At 39.3% G+C, this 19,589-nt stretch overlaps 2 protein-coding genes across 3 annotated transcripts; one reads left to right on the top strand and one right to left on the bottom strand.

The window, feature by feature from the left end:
• The first annotated feature begins 1,599 nt into the window (after positions 1 to 1,599).
• adi1 (acireductone dioxygenase 1) lies at positions 1,600 to 3,958 on the top strand. The gene is made up of 4 exons (XM_003962276.3): positions 1,600 to 1,772; positions 2,343 to 2,462; positions 2,558 to 2,737; positions 2,887 to 3,958. The coding sequence occupies exons 1-4, from the start codon at positions 1,650 to 1,652 to the stop codon at positions 2,992 to 2,994; spliced, it is 531 nt and encodes a 176-aa protein (XP_003962325.1). The 5' UTR covers positions 1,600 to 1,649; the 3' UTR covers positions 2,995 to 3,958.
• Positions 3,161 to 19,572, bottom strand: trappc12 (trafficking protein particle complex subunit 12). Of its 2 annotated transcripts, none has more exons than XM_011614124.2 (12): positions 19,508 to 19,572; positions 17,822 to 19,080; positions 17,259 to 17,375; positions 12,494 to 12,607; positions 12,035 to 12,173; positions 8,957 to 9,069; positions 8,660 to 8,732; positions 7,569 to 7,642; positions 6,389 to 6,487; positions 5,266 to 5,369; positions 4,618 to 4,705; positions 3,161 to 4,390 (listed from the first exon to the last, which is right to left on the bottom strand). In XM_011614124.2, the coding sequence occupies exons 2-12, from the start codon at positions 19,067 to 19,069 to the stop codon at positions 4,148 to 4,150; spliced, it is 2,412 nt and encodes an 803-aa protein (XP_011612426.2). In that variant the 5' UTR covers positions 19,070 to 19,080; positions 19,508 to 19,572; the 3' UTR covers positions 3,161 to 4,147. The 2 variants fall into 2 exon arrangements, with proteins under 2 accessions (XP_011612426.2, XP_011612432.2); XM_011614130.2 differs by lacking the exon at positions 19,508 to 19,572 and adding an exon at positions 19,181 to 19,488 and having other exon boundaries at positions 4,148 to 4,390.
• Between the last annotated feature and the right edge of the window lie 17 nt (positions 19,573 to 19,589).

Raw genomic sequence — 19,589 nt, 5'->3', positions numbered from 1 at the left:
CAGGGAAGACATGGAGTTACCATAGTGACGGAATAGATTACAGCATTGGGCTACATCAACACCAAAGTATGTTGGAGCTGTGGCTGCAGCTTTCATAATATTTGTCCAGAATATCATGGCAAGATGGACAGAGATGTTCACGCTCACATGTTTAGGATGAATTCCGTCATTCAAGATGATGAATATCAGCAGATATTGTAGTATGTATTTCTTTTAGTATAGCAGGTAGTACCAGTTAAATGACAAATCTCTATTTTGTCCAGATTCACTTCTGTCTTATTTTAAAATGAAAACTATATTAATAAGAAGTCTCATTGCTTGGATTGATGGATGGATTTCCATGCTATGAGAATAGCTGGATCCAAATGCCTGTGTCATTTGTTTGATTTTACCCAGAATCCTTAACGTGAAGACAGCCCATTTAATTAATGAAAGTTTAGTTCCCCCTGGTGGTAGGAATATCACATTTCAATGTTATTACAGATTTGCGAAAAAGGATCATAATAATTACAACCGAGATTTTATTTTAATAGTAATTAATTTATATTGCATTCATTAAGACATAGAAATAGAAATGTTCACTGGTCTAAAAAAAATATATTTTTCTTAAATATTTATCAATATAATATAATCATGTTTTTGTTTTATCAGTAATTATTTTATTTTATCTCTATCAAGATACTAAATCTCAATGGCATCCTTTGTTGGCCTGTACCTGACATGTGCAATATAATAAAGTTGAAGCTAACCAAGTCTAATCTTAAGGGACTGAACTCGGTTGCATTTAATTTTTTTCCCATCTTTATTTCTTCCAAGATACTGGATATTATCTTTCATACCTGACTGAATTTGTCATTACTGTATCTGTAACCTCCTTCCATTCTGTGGTTTCTTCTGCTATCTACAAAACAAAGTCTCCTCTCTGAACATGTGACCAACATCATTTGTGAATTGACCTCAAAGGAAAATACAGTTGTAAGAAAAAAACAAAACAAAAAAACAACAAAAGCAAACGATGAACGCTTCTGCATTACTTTTGGCTTTCTCCATAAACTCTTCATCTTGGTCATAACAACAGACAGACATAGTCTGACTAAATGAAAGCTGCACAAAAATTGTATGTTTTCATTGAACACAACCCATGAGTCCAAGATTGGAGATTGAAGGTGCTGATTAAGGCTGCCTTGACTTTTTTGTAAATTTTGGTGGGATAAATATGCGTACAACTTTTTGTCCACCACCATTGTTCTTTTCATTCTTACCTAAATAAAACCTCTAAAAGACAACAACAACAATAATAACCACAATAGGGTCCTCACCCACTGCACCTTATTCATCGTATATACCCCACTAATATAACACTACAAATAACAATTAGGTTTTAATCCGCTGGACTTTGACCATTTCGCGATCCTTAATAACAAGTTTCCAAATGAATTTATTAAAACTATCCCAAAGTTCAACTCCAGTTTACAGTGTACAATACAGTGTATTGACCCTTAATTCAATAAACACTCCAAATCACTAGGTGGCAGTGTTCTACTGGGAACTCATTTTTTAACGTCGTTCCAATTTTGTAGAAGAATGACGTCGATCCTATACAGGAAGTGAGTCGAGATCCACTGCTGGAACTAAACAAATATCTGGCCATGGAGTTAGAAGCCTGGTATTTGGACGATAGCGAGGAAGACCAAAGAAAACCTCACAGACAGAACCCGAACCGGGCTGTCTCACTGGAACAGTTAAAGACGCTGGGCGTGTTTTACTGGAAGGTAACCCGATAAGCTGCTTACCGTTACGTTAGGCTGACATTAAAGTTTTAAACCACTTGTATAACTTATATATAAAAGCTTATAGGTTTATGTTTGCTGTTAACTTTGGCAGCGACTAAAAATGATGTACAAACAAAAACACCAAAGTCGTTTATGCGCAACAAAATCAAACCGTGAATGGTTGGTGCGTTCAGTATTGTTTCAAAATAAAATCTGAAAAATCAAAAATCTTTTTTTCTTTTCTTTAAATACCAGGACAGAACGGAACAAAGGTGTATTACAAAATAACGACAAAACGTTTTTATTTTATGGAAATGAAAATTTAGAAAATAACCAATTTTCGACTTTGTGGTTTTATTTTGAAACGGAATAATGAAAGCACCACCCATATTGAGTGTTTCAGTAGTGTTTATTTCGCTTAACATCATTGTCTAAACCATACTTCATACACTAAAAGTCGATGCAAAATTTTTGATAGAGCTATACTTTTTGCATCATTATCTGGTACACACAACTGAACTAAACATATTTGTGTTAGAACAGATGTGATTATGTTTCCTGTTCTTGCAGTTGAACGCTGATATCTATGATTCAGATCCAGAGCTGGAGAAAATCCGGAATGACCAAGGCTACTCTTACATGGACATTATTACCATACAGAAGGAAACGTTGCCCAACTATGAAGAAAAGGTCTGTGAAGCACTTTCACCTAAATTCACTTTCATGTGATTTGTACGTAGTAAAGTAGAAAAACTTGATGGTTTTACTTGACTTGTGCCTCACAGTTAAAGATGTTCTTTGATGAGCATTTACATTTGGATGACGAGATCCGCTACATCCTTGATGGGAAAGCCTACTTTGACATCAGGGACAAGGAGGACCTGTGGATACGCATTGCCATGAATAAGGGGGATATGATCACATTGCCAGCCGGCATCTACCATCGCTTCACAGTGGATGAGAGTGTATGTTCTTTCTTCATGACATTTTTTCAGCACACTAAATTATCCCATGGTGTCATGTGATAATATAATTATAAGTAGTTGCTGGTTTACTGAGCATCTTGCACACTGAGCTTCCAGATATAGTTAGTGATGAAAGATGTCTTTTGCAGAACTACACCAAAGCCATGAGGCTGTTTGTAGGGGAACCAGTCTGGAAAGCCCACAACCGTCCAGCCGACCACTTTGAAATTCGTCAGAAGTATGTGGCTTCTCTGTAGTGATCCCGGGGCGCCGCTGCAGATCACAAGTTGACTTCCCATGAGAACAGAAAAGATAGAGCTGGTGCTGTCTTGTGATTCCTGTGGATTTTTGACAGCAGTGAACTTCACTTTCAGATAAAAAGAACTCTAGAAGTTACATGGAGATGATTTCCAGGAAAAAGAGTTTAGACACGTAACTATATTTTACATTGCTATGAAGTGGACATACGGTTGTATTTTACACTACATTTTAAATCAGATGTCACCGTTCACATAAAATGTCAACATATTATATGCTACTTCAAAACAAAAGTATATATTCAGGTTTGTCAGATAGCCGTGCCTTATTTACTTCAGATGTTTGTAATTACAGTGATGTGCCAACAGCCTTTTACAGAACAAACCCTGTCATTGTATTTCTAATCCAAGCCACATGTCATTTTCAGAAATGCTTAGTCTTACATAAAACAATTTATTTTTCATAATGCATAAATATGATTAACAAAGAAATGTAAACACATATGGAATGCCCTTTAGCCCTGGGGAAAAAAAGACTGAAAGCAAGAAGGAAAAGGTGTGCCAACTGGTGCATGTGATAAATCAATGTTCTATGATTTAAAAGTAGCTGAGAAAAGATACTTTTTCATCAATGTATGATTTGATAAAAAAAAAATAAACGAGGTGGTGGCAAACATAGCTCACTTTTTGACCCAGTGGTCACATGATCCTTATTGTAAAGTTGTAATTACTCCATGGAGATGATGATTTCCCTCTTCATATGACAGGCTAACATTGTGATAGCATATTAATCACTAAGAGAGTAGCATCTTGTCTAAATCACAAGATTGTAAATTTACAAAAATGCCAACATGGGAAAAAAATGGAACTGTCTAACAGACATTCTTTGAGTGCTGTTTTCTGCTCTGACAAAATCTGTCTTCTGTACTGAGCTTGTAAATAAATCTGGGGTTTGGTACTGTAATGGGCCAGTGGGTTCAGTCTTCCATAAACATTTTAAAATGTGGAAAAATGTTGGATCTATTAGATTAATCTGCTGGGGAAACCAATCAACCCTCTGTTGTTGGTGCTCCTGTTACAGCACTTTTTTTATGTGGTCTTTTACACACTGTATTTTCCTCTTGGGGTTAGGCTTCCTGTCAGTGCAACAATTTCACACCAGTTTTAGGCATTGTGTGTTGAAACTGTCCCCTTCTCTACAGGCTACTGCTTCCAACAGAGCCTGTTTTTTCTGGGTGCTGCGAGATGATTCCAGCTCATACATAGTGGTTAGGTTGAAGAGGACACTCTCGTGGAGATAGAGGGAAGGGTCCTGTTGGACCAGGCCTTCCAGCTGGCCCAAGGACTCCTTCAGATGGCCGAGATATAGCAGACACACGGCAGCGTTGTTGTTGGCCTAAGAACACACAGCAGGAGGGTATAAATACTGCAAGATGACTATACTCAGAATAGTGATAGTGGAAAACTATTAAAGAACTATAATTGTGACTAAAAACAGTCTAAATTTCCAAGTATGGAAGTGAGCTGCTATTGATAAGGGGAATGGATGCACCCATCATGCCATGTGACTCACAAGCTCAAATAGCAATGCTATAATCCAGGATAAGTCAGCTGACCACTTACCACAGGGTTTTTGGGGTCAATTTTTAGGACCTCAATGAAGGATGCGTGTGCTTCGACATAGTTGTTCTGACAGAGGTAGACAAAAGCCCTGAAAAAAAACCCAAAAAACATGTTAACAATACACTGACCAATATAATATGTTGGTATTAAGTGTGTTAAAACCCTGTTGTACTTGTTGTCTGGCCACAGATTAGTGCAATGTGACAGTTTGGGTAATAAAACAGCAAGATGGACATTTTTGCTATTTTATTCACTCTGAAGTATTTGTGGATGTACAGTTCAATCTCATTGTTGGGATCATAATAAACTGAAAATAGCATGCTCCACTCAGCAATACAAATCAATATTTTATCCATCCGTTACCAATAAGTCATGGTCAACTGCAACAAGAAAAACAATCATTAAATCCTTCACATTATATTTGCAGAAACATGTATGTAATATACATAAGTTTCAAGCAATTGTTTGTATTTTGCCCAATTGATTTACTTTTTAACGGCAGGTCACATTTGTTTTATAGGATCCACATTAGTCCAGTTAAAAAAGAGGAAAAGAAAAGGAAACCAAATTAATCAGCTGTGACGGAAAAGTGACACTGAAAAACAGTGTAAACTGAAAAATGATCTGGAGGAGGAAGAAAAGACCCACCTGTTCATTAGCACACACATGTGGTCTGGGGGCTCATTCCCTTTCATCTGACACGCTTTCTCCACATCCTGGAAGTACCTCTCTGCTGTTTTAATATCCCCAATCTGATCAAGAACAATACAACAACAGATTACTCTAAGGAAACAAATTCATACCATCAGCAGATGAAAGAACAAAGCTCAGTCCACATATAGTGACTGGACAGCACAAATGCATGTAAAGTTTGCAAATTATGCCCCATTTGTCCCTGATCTTTGCCTTTATATTTAACAATGTCCTTTAAAAAAGAAAAATGCTAGAAGAAAATTATTTACATTACTACATGCATCAGTTCAGACAAATTCAGAAAATGTGGCATCAGGAGTGATGGCCACAGCATCTCGAAACCACTCGGCCAAAACTCCACTAAGATTGCATATTTTGTGGGGCTTTTCTGGCCTGCAGTCGCCTCACATCTCACAGATGTGATCCAAGAGAGAAATGGGTGAAGCGGCGAGAGGGTTGTGGCAGCCAAGGCTCGGTGATGAATGGGGAAGCCAAGGTTGGCCCAGGTGATCTGATCCAACCGATTGGGTAGTGTAGTGCTAATTGTTAAGGAAATGAATGCTGCTTGTGACTGAAAGGAGTCAGAATGCAGTACACAACTGTGTGTTGTGTTGGAATGCATGGCGGCAGACCAATTAGGGTGCAGCCCCATGAAGACGCGGCCTGGCAAATGACAGGACATAAAGAAACTGCTGCGAACATTTTGGTGCTAAATACCAGCTCAGGGCTGTTTTCACAGCAAAAGTGGGTGTAACTCAACACAATTATTTTTCGATGATGCAAGAAAGAGACCGAGATGCTTCTGGTAACCTTTTCTTGTCTTTTATGGGAACTATAAAATGGACAATAATAAACAAAAGCCCTTAGATGACCCTATTTCCTGCACATCGGTCTCTCCCTCCTCACAGACCTCATTCGTCTATGACAGCAAAACAGAAAAGATGGACAGGAAATAAACATCAACGTGCACTGATAAAAGGGTCCTGGAAACAAGACCACAAAATGTGATGTCACATGTTTGCACCATGTATATGAGAGGGATTACAATTTGCCTGTTGCACAGATAAATAAAACTGACCTGCAAGAAGATGCGCCCTATTCCACTCAGCACCTGTACCCTCTGCTGGGGCTCATACTGGATGATGGAGTGGTAGGTCTCCACAGCCAGGACATAGTCCTATAAACCAGAATCAAGGGGGAAAAGGTCAGTACTACAAAACAAAGGGCAATGAACTGACTGCAACTGAAGGGAATGCAGAAGTCTGTAGAGTGCAGGGTAAGTGAGGTAAACACAAGGTGACGTTGAGTCATGGAAAAAGAGGCACCATTAATCAAACATATGGAGTATTAGCAGGGTGATCTGACAGTTCTCCCACCTTCACTCATTACTGCTGCCCTGCACACAGGGTGACTGGACAGCTGAGTGTAATGATGGAGGTTTGTGTGTGTGTGTGTTTACACAGAGTAAGTCTGGTCAAAGTACAGGAAGTGTACATAAACCATTTTTTTTAAAAAGAGTGGAACAGTTATTGAAACACTTAACACACAACAGGACAATACAATACTTAACTACAGTAAACAACTCAAATTAGTGTGTCCAATATTCTATAGCACTGTATTGATATGGAAACAATAAATATGTAAATAAACCTATAGTGAAGGTCACTTCAAATGAACTAATTGAAATATAGGAGTAAAAAGACCTCAAAAACCATTTAGGAAGCAAAAGACTGCATATATAATTCATATGCTATTACTGAAAAAACAGGAAATCTTTTGAGTGAAAAATGTCTATCTTCATTTGATTATTTATATATAGTATCATCAATATCGCATTATGCAAAGAATTGGGTAATAGAGACAAAATATATTAAAACTAAAACTAAGGTATAGGGTAATGTTACACACTTCATGTTGTATAAGTCAACCAAACCTAACAAAAGTACACATTATAAAAAACAATATAAAATTCAACCAACAATAGTGGCTCCATTGAAATTGAGTCCAAGCCTATACAATCATGTAATGCCACTTCACACCGCTAGGTGGCACTGTGGGGCTCTCCAGATTTTATTTCCATCCCCCATTTGTGCACTTGCTCTCCTCTTTCACCAACCACAAATGCAATTAGCGGTGATTCTAGAGGGATTTCACTGTGAATCCTCCACCAGCCTGGCATCAGGCATGAATCATACACGCACACAACACTGCAAAGGCGTCCAGACAGAACACAGAGGAACACATTCACTTCATCATACCTTCATAAGCAGGAGACAGTTGGCCATTGAGTACATGACCCGACTGAGACGAGACCTCCATAGATTTAGAGATGCTGAAGCAGACAGAGAGGAAGCCAGAGATGTTTATAGGGTTATTATTCTCTGTTCTAAGTCACACACTCGGATGTGGGTTGATTTTAAGGCAATATAGTACCAGGGAAGACACTGCAGTACACTCTGGTTTACAGATTTTCATTAGACATTTTGCTCTGCGGTAGCCTCTGAGCATGCCTAATAGCATTCAATGCTGTGCCCATGTTCCCGTTTGTTGGGTAGGAGAGCAAATCACTCAGTTGGGGTTTTATGTGTGAAGGCAAGGCCTTGTGTTATTGACTTGACTGACGACTGTCTGTGTGGGCAGATAGAGGAGAGACAGAGGGCAGAACCACTGAAGTGCTTTCAGAAGGGAACATCTTAGCAGAGGAGATGTAAACTCCAACATAGATTCATTTTTATAATTGTAAATTACTGTCTAAGTGTGTTTATGCAATTTCACCATATGACAGCTCTTCCTTTACCACCCTAGATTATCTGAATACATGGTTTGAATAAAAAATGATTGTCAAAGTGATAGGAAGTGAACATTTAGCATATAATTACAATTTATAGCAGCTTGCAGTTGTGTCCACTCAAATGAGTGAATTTTAATTGACAGTACCTGCCATACCTGTGCAGATGAATAGATTGGGTGATTGATCTATATTGATTTGTTTTTCAACAGCTTTTATGTTAAAGATGAGCATTAATATAAAATTACATTAGCTAATATCTTCTAATTATTGACATTGATAAAACTAAACGCTAGTAGTGCATTACATGATGTCTCTATTCTTAGGATCAGTAAGTATCACACCAATTTTCATTCAGCTAAGTGTCACTAGCGATCCCTTATACCACATAGAGTGAATATGATTGTTAGCTGCTAGCTAATTAGTAATGTCTGTCTCCTTGGTGATATATCTACTCAGTGATTGTGCTGATTGGTCATTGCCCATTGTATTATGACCTTAAACGTTGCAGTGTATTTCATCCAAAGACAGTGATGTTTGTCACAGCAAACGTGTGTTTACCAAGCTTATTCTCCTGCGTTAGTGTGATCATGCTGCCATCCTCAGCCATACCGTTGTCCAAGTTGTCAAGAATCTGTCAGGGTGGGGACATATTTCTTTATCAGCATTGACGACATTAGATTGTTATAAATTGCATATTAATTTCAAAATTGTTCTACACTTGGCTGTTTACGCAGTTGCACTTAAGGATTTATGGCTAATGTGCTTTTCTGTGGGTGTGTAGCTTTATTGTGTGAGCTGTACAGAGTGTGCATATTTTAATGATTATCATGGGCGATGATGCTCGCGTGTACTAACAGCAAGGCAGACAGATCTGAGACTGTGCAGGCGGTCCAGAGCCTCTTGGGTCTTGGCCAGGTATTGGGGAAGCTCGGCATGCAGCAGCCGCATGGAGAATGGCACCATGGAGCCTGGACAGAAGGGAGGGATAGACGGGGAAATAAGAAACAGGGTGGGGTGAGGACAGGAGAGATGGGGAGGAAGAGCAGGGAGGCAGGGAGGCAGGGAGGCAGGGCGGCAGAGAGAGAGCACGAGATGAGAATATAAACCCATCTACCCACACAGACTGCACACAGCCCTGAAGGCAGGAACCTACAGATGGCATAGAGCTACATATGGCTGCTTATTAAAACCTCTTATCTTGCCTTCTCTCTGCACAGTTCCAGTCATTTGTCTGCGTCACTCCTCAGTCTGTGCATCATTCACCATACTGTCAGACAGAGGTAGGCGTGCACACATGCGCGCTTGCAATACACACACACACACACACACACGAATCCTCAAGCTTTAATCACGCTCTCTCACTATTATCAGATCAGATCACTGTGCCATCTCTGCTGCTGTTTCTGCCATCTTGTATATCACCATTTGAAACTCAAACAGAACCAGGTGACAGCAAATATTGTGATTTACTGGAAATCAGTAAATTACCACAAAGTGTTTCACCTATATTACAGTATTCACCTCACACCTCTGGAAGGTGAACTCTTATCCCGGTTTGAAATCACTGGCAAACTCAAGAGTGTTCCTGTATTTAGCACGTCCATTTTCACTGAATTCAGAAGAATTTTTAGTCCTTGCTGCTGAAAAACATCCCCACAGCATGATGCCCCACCATCGTGCTTCACTGAGAGGATGATGCTCTCTGGAGTGATAAGATGCATTTGACTGCCAGACATTGTGTTTTCTTAAGCGGCCAAAAGGTTCAATTAATGATCCTTAATGGTGATGCCCAACTTGATGGTGGTCTAGGGATCAAGAAAGATTCGCCAACAGGTGAATCAATGCTGATATTAGTTCTTTTCATTAAAAAAAAATCAATGTAATGTGTATAATGGATATTACAGTATTGTTGGGTTAGGATTATTTGTTTAGCTTTAGGGACGGCCATATTATTCAATAAATAAATAAACTTTAGCCCGATTTTTCATGTTAATATTACGCCCATTCATATTTGGACAATGGCAAATTTTACCTTTTTGGTTTTACAAACACAGAAACCTTTACATAAGGTTAAAAAAGTATGAAATTACATTCATTATGAAGCAATCTATTCACTGTCAGGTGTGAGATGGGTTAAGGAAAACAAACATAAATCAAAATATTGCTAATATTACTACCGGTACTTCAAATACTCTGATGAAATTCCTGCGTGACTATGAGAAATTCTTATGTGGAAGGCCAACTGAGCTGAGCTAGATGATAGGATTGGGGAGAATGGGCAGGCTGGTTCAAGATGATAGAAAGGCAACAGTAATTCAGGTAACATGCAACACGTCACACATTGAATAAGATGGGCGAAGACAACACCATGTGTCATGTGTTAGCTGTTCTGGGTGCTGTTGGCTCCACCGAATAAACGTGTCTTTTTGTTTTGAAACATCTTATGTGGTCTCCACAATATTTTGTTCCTCCTGGAATACACCTGGCTGTGACAAAATGGGGGACAATTTTATTGGAGGGAACCTACAGCACTCAGAAGTAGGATGAGCTAAGCCGATGCGCCAAACAAACTCAAAACCAGCCAGGTAACCATATCAGAGAGCTGATGGCTTCTTAAGCAGCCACATTTAAAGGGGAGCAGTCCCTCAGGTGTCAACCATCATGGCAAAGCTGAGAGGAAACCAGAGGTGCCAAGAACTGAAATGAGGACTTTACAAATAAAAAAACACTGTATTCTTCAAGCAATGATATACAAACTGTTCATTTGGCAGGACAATCCGCCACCTCTTTTAAATATTTAAAATGGTGAAACGGTAAAAAAGCTCATTGAGATGTATCCCTAATGTCAACTCTTGTCTACCGGTCAATTTTGATGACAGGAAGAAAATAATATTCTAAGCATTGTAGAACTTATAGAATCACTTGTAGAATCATTTTCAATACTGGAACTTCCACCACCACCCAATTGTTTTAGCATACATTCCCTAAAATATGCATGTTTTGGTATTTATTCTGAAAAAATAAACGTATGACAAAGTGACATTCATAAAACCATTTTAAGCTTGGCAATAAGAAAACATGGAATTCTAGAAAAGATTTATTTTTCATAGACCATTCAACCATTTAAAAGACTGTCATAAAATAGATATGCGACTTGCGCTACAGCAGTAAGAGCTAATGCCAAATTATCTCAGACCACCTAGCAGGGCAAAACGTTTAAACTGAGCAATAAAAAGCCAATCGGAGCTCTCCTTTAAAGGTTATGTGGTGTAGCTTCAAGTGTGTTTTTGTTTTGCTGCCATACGCGTGTAAGCTGTGTGCGATCAGCTATGGTGCTGCTGCCTTCAGTGCGGTTGCCTAAGGCATGTGGCAGATCCAAAGTAATGGGAATACATTAGAGAGCAGATTCATGCAGTCGAAAGAGGGGGGAACAAAAAAATACTTGAGACAAGTAGAGTTGTTGGAGCTTATTGAAGATGCAGCTAAAAAAATAAATGCAGCTCTTGGATGGAACTTTTCTTTGAATAATTAATAGGACTGTAGTGTTTTGCCTGCGTATCCTAAATAAAAATGTGTGGAGACCAGAAACTTGGAGTGTGGGGATTTTCAGCTTCATTCTGATGGTTGATCCATATTTACATGATGCTTTGCTAGTTATCACTCACTGCAGCTTAAATTTCATGTCTCCATTCACCCATTTACTCTCATACTCATATGCTGGTGGCAGACTAAGTCACCTGCTCAGCTGCTCATTGGGACTAACCAATCATGCACAGTCATACATCTAACACAACACAATTGTGGGTCAGTATCTTGCTCAGGATACACTGCATACACTGAGACATGTTACATAGGAATCTATAATAATATTCTGATATTTATACTGGCTTTATACTGTACATTCTTTGTGTGTGTGAGTGTGAATATACATACCTCGTCTACCAGGGTAAACAGTAGGGAAGAACTCATAGTAGAGGTCTGGCTGATCTAGCTGGCCAAAAGGCTCAAACTCCAACTCAGCATTTTGGAAGAGATTCAGTTTGGTGAGGAGTGCCAGACGTACAAACCAGAGCTGGAATAAATACATGGACATACAAAGAACACATCAAAATATTTTGTTCCACTCCTTTTGCTATGTCTTGTAGTCAGTTTTCTTGGAGGTACATAAAACATCTGTAAATCCTTATATTGTATCAATTTTAAATCCTTTTATTTTCAGCAACGTTTATTTGAGTCTCATCTAAAAGTGTGTAGAAAAGTTGTTATGGAAAAACTAAACCGTCACTGTCAAATCACCGAGTCATTCAATTTAATTGTTCAATTGTTGCTACAAATACTACTCTTCATGAAATTAAAACAACAAAACAAAAACACAACCCATATTAGACACACCTGTAGTGATTCAGTGGTGTGGGATGTTGGTTGGCCAACCTTTCCATATCCCTGTCCGTGAGCGGTGAGCAGCCGTCCTGTCAGATCCACCGCGGCCCGCCAATTCTTGCTGCTCTGCATGTGAGAAAAGACACAGGCTTAAATTACTAGTACCTTAGGAAACACCTACTGTAGCCATGCTTCTGTTTTACTGGTCATTACTCAACTGCTTGACATGAGCAGAGTGCTCATCCCACCCGCCCTCATATTGACCTTGTCCTGCTCACGGTTTCTTCCAAATAAAACAAAGTTTGTCCTTCCCAATGCTCCTCCCTCAGTAGTCAGATTTTGGGTTTATGTAAAGTGAGTGTGTTTATGTAAAGTGAGTGTAACAAACACAATAAATGCATTTGAACTGAATCCCTTCATTAAATATTGCTGCATTGCAAACCATACTGAAAACCAGCTCCATGACAACACATGATTATAATGAGGGTGTGGTAAAAACCCAATTCCAATACTTTAATTACACATAAAAAGTGACTATATACAAGGGTTTACTAATTCAGCTAATTATCCTGGGTGTAGCTCTTACTACACAATAAAGCAACATATAAATCAATCCAATAGCCAATCCCTATTGTCTTAAAAAGCAAGCACCATTTTTAACATATATTTAGTACTTTTGTGAAGCTGAAATTAATTTGCCCATGCATAAGGTTTCAAATTGCACAAATACATAATTCATGATTCAGACAGCATTTCTGAAATCATTTTTATTTTGATGGCAAATCTGAGCTTTCAAACATCCCTTCCCTAAGCCTAACTAAATATCTAACCCTGACACTTACCCTACCCTGATTCTGATCCCAACCTTAAAACCACGTCTTAACCCTCAAACAGTCTGAAGTTTTGAGGACCTGCCAAATGTCCTCACCTCCTAGTTGGTGCTCAGTATGCAAGTATAATAACACACAGACACACACACAGACAGAGACGCTAGATTGTACAAGAAGGGAGGCAGATGTGGTTACGGCTGGACTGTCACCCTATCAACACACATGACTTGGCCAGCTCAGTGAAGACCAGTGCCATCTATCACAGCCAGGGAGGGTTTTTAATTAGTGGGGGGGGGGAAAAGGGAGCAATGGTTTTTTCGAATCTTCGCTCATCCCTTCTTTTTTATTTCCTTTTTTTTTAAACAGCGATTTCTCCTTACTTTACACCTCTTTTAGTATTCTCTGCCCATATGTAATGAAGCTGTATTCCTGCTGCACACAGTTTTAGTTATACCTGTACGAAATAATCAGCACATTCTACTGGTTCTAATATTTGGATAAGTGAAATCAAGGTGAAAATTATTATTGTATTTACCTCACGTACTACCACTACTTGACTTACTTCCTTACTTTACTCACTAAATACATATAGAATACAATCATGACATGAATAAAACATTTGCAGCCTTTCACAATATGCTTAAAATATTGTTCAATCTAATTAAGTTGAATCTTTTCTTGAGTAATCAATCATAAGTGGTCTCCCTTGCACCAGTTTAGACTGAAGCAGAGAGATTCCACGGAACTTTACAGCTTTCAGATTTGAAATAATATCTCAGATATGTGTCTGTAGATAGCATGGCGATATTTTAAAAACGTGACAGATGAGTGACCTAAAGAGGGAAAATGGCCTCTTGTACTTCTGAACGTCACACAGCAGCCATTTTGTCTCCCACGGGCAACAGCTAGATCGTTCAAACCGAGTCACTCAGAGATTTTCAAACACACATTGGCATATCAAACTCTTAAAAGGCATCATTTTAGCTCAAGGCTTATATGGTAACTTTATACGACACTCCCTGAGATAGTTCCACTCCACATCTAACTTCTAAGTGATGTTCCTCTGGGTAACATCAACCACTGATTGACTTGTGGACTGCTGGATATCTTTTGATGGGATGGTTGTGAATAATAACAGCATAGCCCACTTCCTTTGTCCTCTGAGACATCACTGAAGATGGTGTTCAGGGGTTTCGTCTTATTTCACTTTCCTTTGATAGGGGGTGTCCATAGCTATTCCTAGAGAGTGGGGATCCAGCTAGGTTTTCTGTCCTGAAGGTAGACAACACTTTTACCTGGGATATCATTTTCATTAGTGAAAGCACATTTGTACCTGGCAGGACCCAGTATCCCATTTTGACCTCTGCCAAGGGAGGAGGTTATGTGTGTGTGTGTGTGTGTGTGTGTGTATATATATATATATATATATATATATATACACACACACACACAATTACATTGTAATGTTGTTTTACACATTTATACATCATATGAACCATTAACTGGTAGCAAAGCCCAAGGAGGAAGAAAGTATTCATGAACATTCATCCAACAAAGATTTTGCTTCAAAAACTTCAAAAGCAATGAACTCAATGACCTTAGCGTCACTAAAGTCACCACAATACCACTTGAAATGGATGGCAACTATGTAAAAATGTTATGATAATGCAAGCTAAAGGTTGCAGCAATGACATTGTGTGATACAGTAGTTGGATCTTTGCAGGAATTATCCCAGCAATGGAAGGTGTCTTGATTACTGTTATACCATTATTGCCATAAATAACTGTGCTCCCCACAGAGCCCCAAATCTTCAGCTGAATCTCTTCTCCACGGAAGCTGAGCAGCTCATGGATCTTGTGATCTTGTCAATGCGCTGCCATGATTGATAAGACAGCTGTGACATATCTACTGAAGCTGTAGATATATAAATGATCCTTGGTTGTTGGGATTTCCTGAGCATGACGTACTTTTATGCTCTTCTATTTAATTTGTCTGACTGAAAAAAAACAAGGCTCAAATATCTGTCTGGTGGAGATCAGGCTCTGTTGATAGGATGTCCAGTGACAAAATCAGGACGTGTCCTTCAGGTACATCAATGTCATTGGGCAATATGAAAGTATGAAAGGCGACCCGGGCCGTCCCGCTAATTTCCCGGGTTAATGGAAGGGTCATTTTGGACGAAATGCCACAACACAGTGTCGAGAGAACACGCTATTTTCAGGCAGTGTGAAAGGGGCTTCACACGCACGCACGCACGCACGCACGCACGCACGCACGCACGCACGCACACACACACCTTTTACACCCTCATAATAAGAAGCTTACAGTTACTTAATTTGTCACATTACTGATGGGTACGCTCTGGCAACAAAGTAAAAACCTGAGTCAAAAAGGCAGAAATTTGTCAATTACAAGATGGGGCAGTATTCTTGTCTTGTATTAATCTTTTCACATTGCATTTGTGCCTAGGTTATGTGTGTATGAAGAAACGGCCTGTGTGCATTTAAAATCTGCTTCTGCAGTATGACTCATGCTGCGAGCTTATGGCACATGACAGATTAAACTGTCAGTGAGCTTTACCAAAGTCCAAAGAAAGATTTCAGGGGATCGCTGATTACAACGAACAGCAAAATGTGGTTATGACATGAAAAAAATAACCCTAACCTGTATATATACATATTTTTCATTGTGGATTGTGAACACACTATTTTAATTAAGGACAACACACATCTATTAACTGAACGTTAACACGATCATACAGACATCCCTACAAATATCATATCGCAACAAGCTACAGTTCAAATGCCCATGTCACCACATTTTGCAGATTCTTGGGTGTGTTTATGTTGCAAATTGCATATTATCCTTCTCTCTTATTCAACAATCTCACAATAGCTTTAATGGTTTTCTGTCATAGTGGATATATTGATAGAAGGATATCAAAGCTTGACGTCTGTCAGTGATATGCCACCAAGACAAGGATGTATGAGAAACACACACCTGAAACTTCTAGATAGCAAGCTTTCTTAAAAGAAAAGCTCACATCTGAATGGCATTTATGAAAACACAATGAAAGGACCAAGACACCTCTGGAGAACTTAAGAGAAGGTTTCCCTCCAAGACCATTTTCCTGGTGTTATTCACACCAACCATGGGAACAGTGATATCACTAATACATCATTACAGTATTGAATTTGATCCCCGATCCTCCTTTGAGGAAAGTTTTTTCCTGACAAGAATAAACAAAGGGAACTTTGGTGAAGCCCACTTGGGCCTCTGTCTCATTTGTGTAATTGCTTTGCGTTTCTCTCTCGCACACCCTTCCTGTAGATCGGCATGACCTCTCTGTCTGACTCTTTTCTTTTGCCTCTTGCACAGGGGAGCCAACCACCACATTTACCAGATGGTGTATGATCTTCACAGACATGCATGCTCACCTCAACCATAAAATACAGTCGACTGCTAGCTGAAAGCTCCATCTTGTGTTTGTATATATAAATGTCCAGAAGGCCCTTGAAATATGCAGAGCAGTAGTATGCATAATACATGAGTACAGCAGGAGAAAAATATCTCTGCTCTGTCCCTCGTCTCCACCTTCCATCATGTTGTCTTCTGCTTTGCATATGCTATAGAACACAACTGTCTCTCAGAATCATATGTGGGGCAGAAAACTGAAGTGAATCATGAGTACTGAATGAATAGTCAAGATCACAGCCAAGGGGGAAGACTTGTAATGGTTCATATGCTAAAATAAATTAATTTCCATTGTTATTCACATTATTTAAAGCTCTTAATTAAATGAAATATACAGACTCCATCCATCATATCCTAGATAAATATAATTTTCCAGAAATGAAAATTGACAATCCAGTTAGTACAGACACACACACTAATAGAGGTTCGCAGTAAAGGGTTAATTTGTTTCTGTCTGTGCACAAATTACTCACAATGAGCTGTTTGAGGCCTGTGAAGGACTGTTCTACAGCATTGGCAGTGAGAACCTGACGCTTCATTGCCGTCTGTTCTCCGAGGAGTCGAAGCATTAGGTCTTTCACAGCATCCCCCTACACGGAAACATACATCAAGAGTAAAGCTTCATATTTTAATGAATGCAGATAACTGATTCCATTTTATAAAATTAATATTCATTTGGACCACCTTCTCTATTTCTCCTTTCTTGTAAAATTAATTACATTAGGATTTTAAACTAAATATACTTGTGTTTGTATCAATTTCCTTATTGATTTCCTTTTCAAATTATTTCTGCTTCCCAATAAATAAGAAATGAATTCACACCTTTATTCCTTTATAAATAAATTAAGGATTTAAATGTGGTGTTGCTATATCTGCTATATATTTGCTATAAGATTCCCTTGTAGACAAAAAGGAATAAAATTACTGCCAAACTGTGACAAGTAAAGAGGTACATGGAAAGTCTAAACAATAAAAATGGTAAATTTATTTACACAACATACTATTAAGAAAGTTATTCAGTTATTCACTGTCTTACCTGTAGGTTGTCAAACTTGAGTCCTGGCATGGTAAGCTTGCTGGTGTCCACAAATGCTGGATTGTAACGTTGGGTTGCCACCTCTATCAACACTTTTTTGGTTTCCTCAGAGGGTAGCCAGGCATCATGACGCCGATCCACTTCACTCAGGTTCAATGCCTTTGCAAACGGGTCATCACTGGCTAAAAATACAGCCTGAAGCTGGTTAAAAGGCTGTGGCTGAGGGGCTGTGGCAAAGGGTTCAGCTTGAGATTGGAATACAGGAGATAACATATGTGGTGGATTGGAGACGGAATTTGTGACAGTAGAACTGTACGTAATTCCTTCAGGAGTGCAGACCGAAGTAGGTGTGGAAGAGAGCTGGCACTCATTGGTGAAAACTATAGGTGTTGGGCTGGGTCCAGAAGGCAACTCAGCATTTGGGTTTGAAACTGAGATGAAAGAGGATGGTGCTGTAAAGGAATCAAAGAAGTCTGAACCTGGATTTGCCTGTTCATTATCTGTAAAAAATTTACTGAGACTGGGGCTCGGCTGGCAAACGAGAGGGGTTGTCATTTTGCCGAGAGACACTACCTCAGTGCTTCCCCCACCACTTCCCATGCTGAGACTAGGGGACTTTATGAGGGTAGGCTGGAATCCATCAGGCATCAGAGATTTTGGTTGTGCACCCTGGCTGAATATGGTGCATACAGGTACAGGCTCACCTTTTGGATTAGTGTTTTTTTCCTGTGGCTCACTAATAACATCCGAGGAGATCTGTCTTTCAACATCAGTAGGAGCACAAGCTGTGACTGGCATGGGGATATTAGTCTGCTGCAGGGGATCTTCTACTTTCACATCAAGACCAACATTCCCATGTTCCTCGGCTGGTACTTGAAAATCATTTGTGTTCTGCCTCACACACTGTTCCTCTCCTTCACCTGTACGGTCAGTTGAATTTTCCTCTTCCCCTGCATCAAAGAAATTGTCAATAGGAGCTACATCATCCTCTTCACTGTTATTTGGCGAGTCAGAAATGATGACGCTCTCCATCATGTTGTCATTGAGCTTGTCTATCAGGCTCTCTGAAGGAGTGGCGCTGCTGTCCTGTGGAGTGGTGTATTCACCACCAACATCGATGCTCTCTTCTTGAACAACATCCGAGGATAGAGTTTGAGTGGCAATGGGCTCAGGCTCCCTTTGGTTTACTTTTTCCACCGATATATCCAAGCTGACTGGCCGCTGAGCAGAAGTCTCCTCACTCTCCATCCTCTTGAAATCTAAACATGGCAAATGGAAATTTAACATTAAAGTATATTTTGACCGAAAGCCACAGAGATTTGCTTAAGCTACGTTGCCGGGTAGTCTAGATCATGATACCTAAGCATACAGTCCGTTTTGTTACTGTGATGTCAAGTGGTAAAGCACATCAACACGTACATAGTGAAAAAGGATTGGTGCTTTTATTCATAAAATAATCAAAAAGAAAAATCCACGATATATCATACATTACAGGGTATCTAGCTAATGCTACATTAGCTACCGTATTATGATTTACCAGAACAAATGCGAGAGCAAATTTCAATAACAACAGTTTACTGCAAGGCTCGTTCTGCACCTAGCCAAGAATTTATTCTAGCTGTAATATCTATATTGCAGCAACATACATGAAACAGAAGCTAAAATACAATGTATTGCGTTTTTAACCTTTGCAGGAGCTAACAGATACAACGGAAGTGGGCGCGCTCAGCTGTACATGTACGGTGTTCGAAAGTGGACAAACCTCATA

Source organism: Takifugu rubripes, chromosome 2 (genome assembly GCF_901000725.2).
Source record: "Takifugu rubripes chromosome 2, fTakRub1.2, whole genome shotgun sequence".
NCBI lineage: Eukaryota > Metazoa > Chordata > Actinopteri > Tetraodontiformes > Tetraodontidae > Takifugu > Takifugu rubripes.
The sequence above is the reverse complement of the archived record's forward strand: the minus strand, read 5'-3'. Positions and strand labels throughout refer to the sequence as shown.

What these genes read in the sequence shown, in the direction of transcription:
- adi1 (XM_003962276.3), top strand. Translation starts at nt 1,650, where the DNA reads ATGGAGTTAGAAGCCTGGTATTTGGACGATAGCGAGGAAGACCAAAGA. An exon ending in TGGGCGTGTTTTACTGGAAG is followed by an intron (nt 1,773 to 2,342) that starts GTAACCCGATAA and finishes CTGTTCTTGCAG; the next exon opens with TTGAACGCTGATATCTATGA. An exon ending in GCTTCACAGTGGATGAGAGT is followed by an intron (nt 2,738 to 2,886) that starts GTATGTTCTTTC and finishes TGTCTTTTGCAG; the next exon opens with AACTACACCAAAGCCATGAG.
- trappc12 (XM_011614124.2), bottom strand. Translation starts at nt 19,069, where the DNA reads ATGGAGAGTGAGGAGACTTCTGCTCAGCGGCCAGTCAGCTTGGATATA. An exon ending in TCAAGTTTGACAACCTACAG is followed by an intron (nt 17,376 to 17,821) that starts GTAAGACAGTGA and finishes GTTTCCGTGTAG; the next exon opens with GGGGATGCTGTGAAAGACCT. An exon ending in TGTTTACCCTGGTAGACGAG is followed by an intron (nt 9,070 to 12,034) that starts GTATGTATATTC and finishes CCTTCTGTCCAG; the next exon opens with GCTCCATGGTGCCATTCTCC.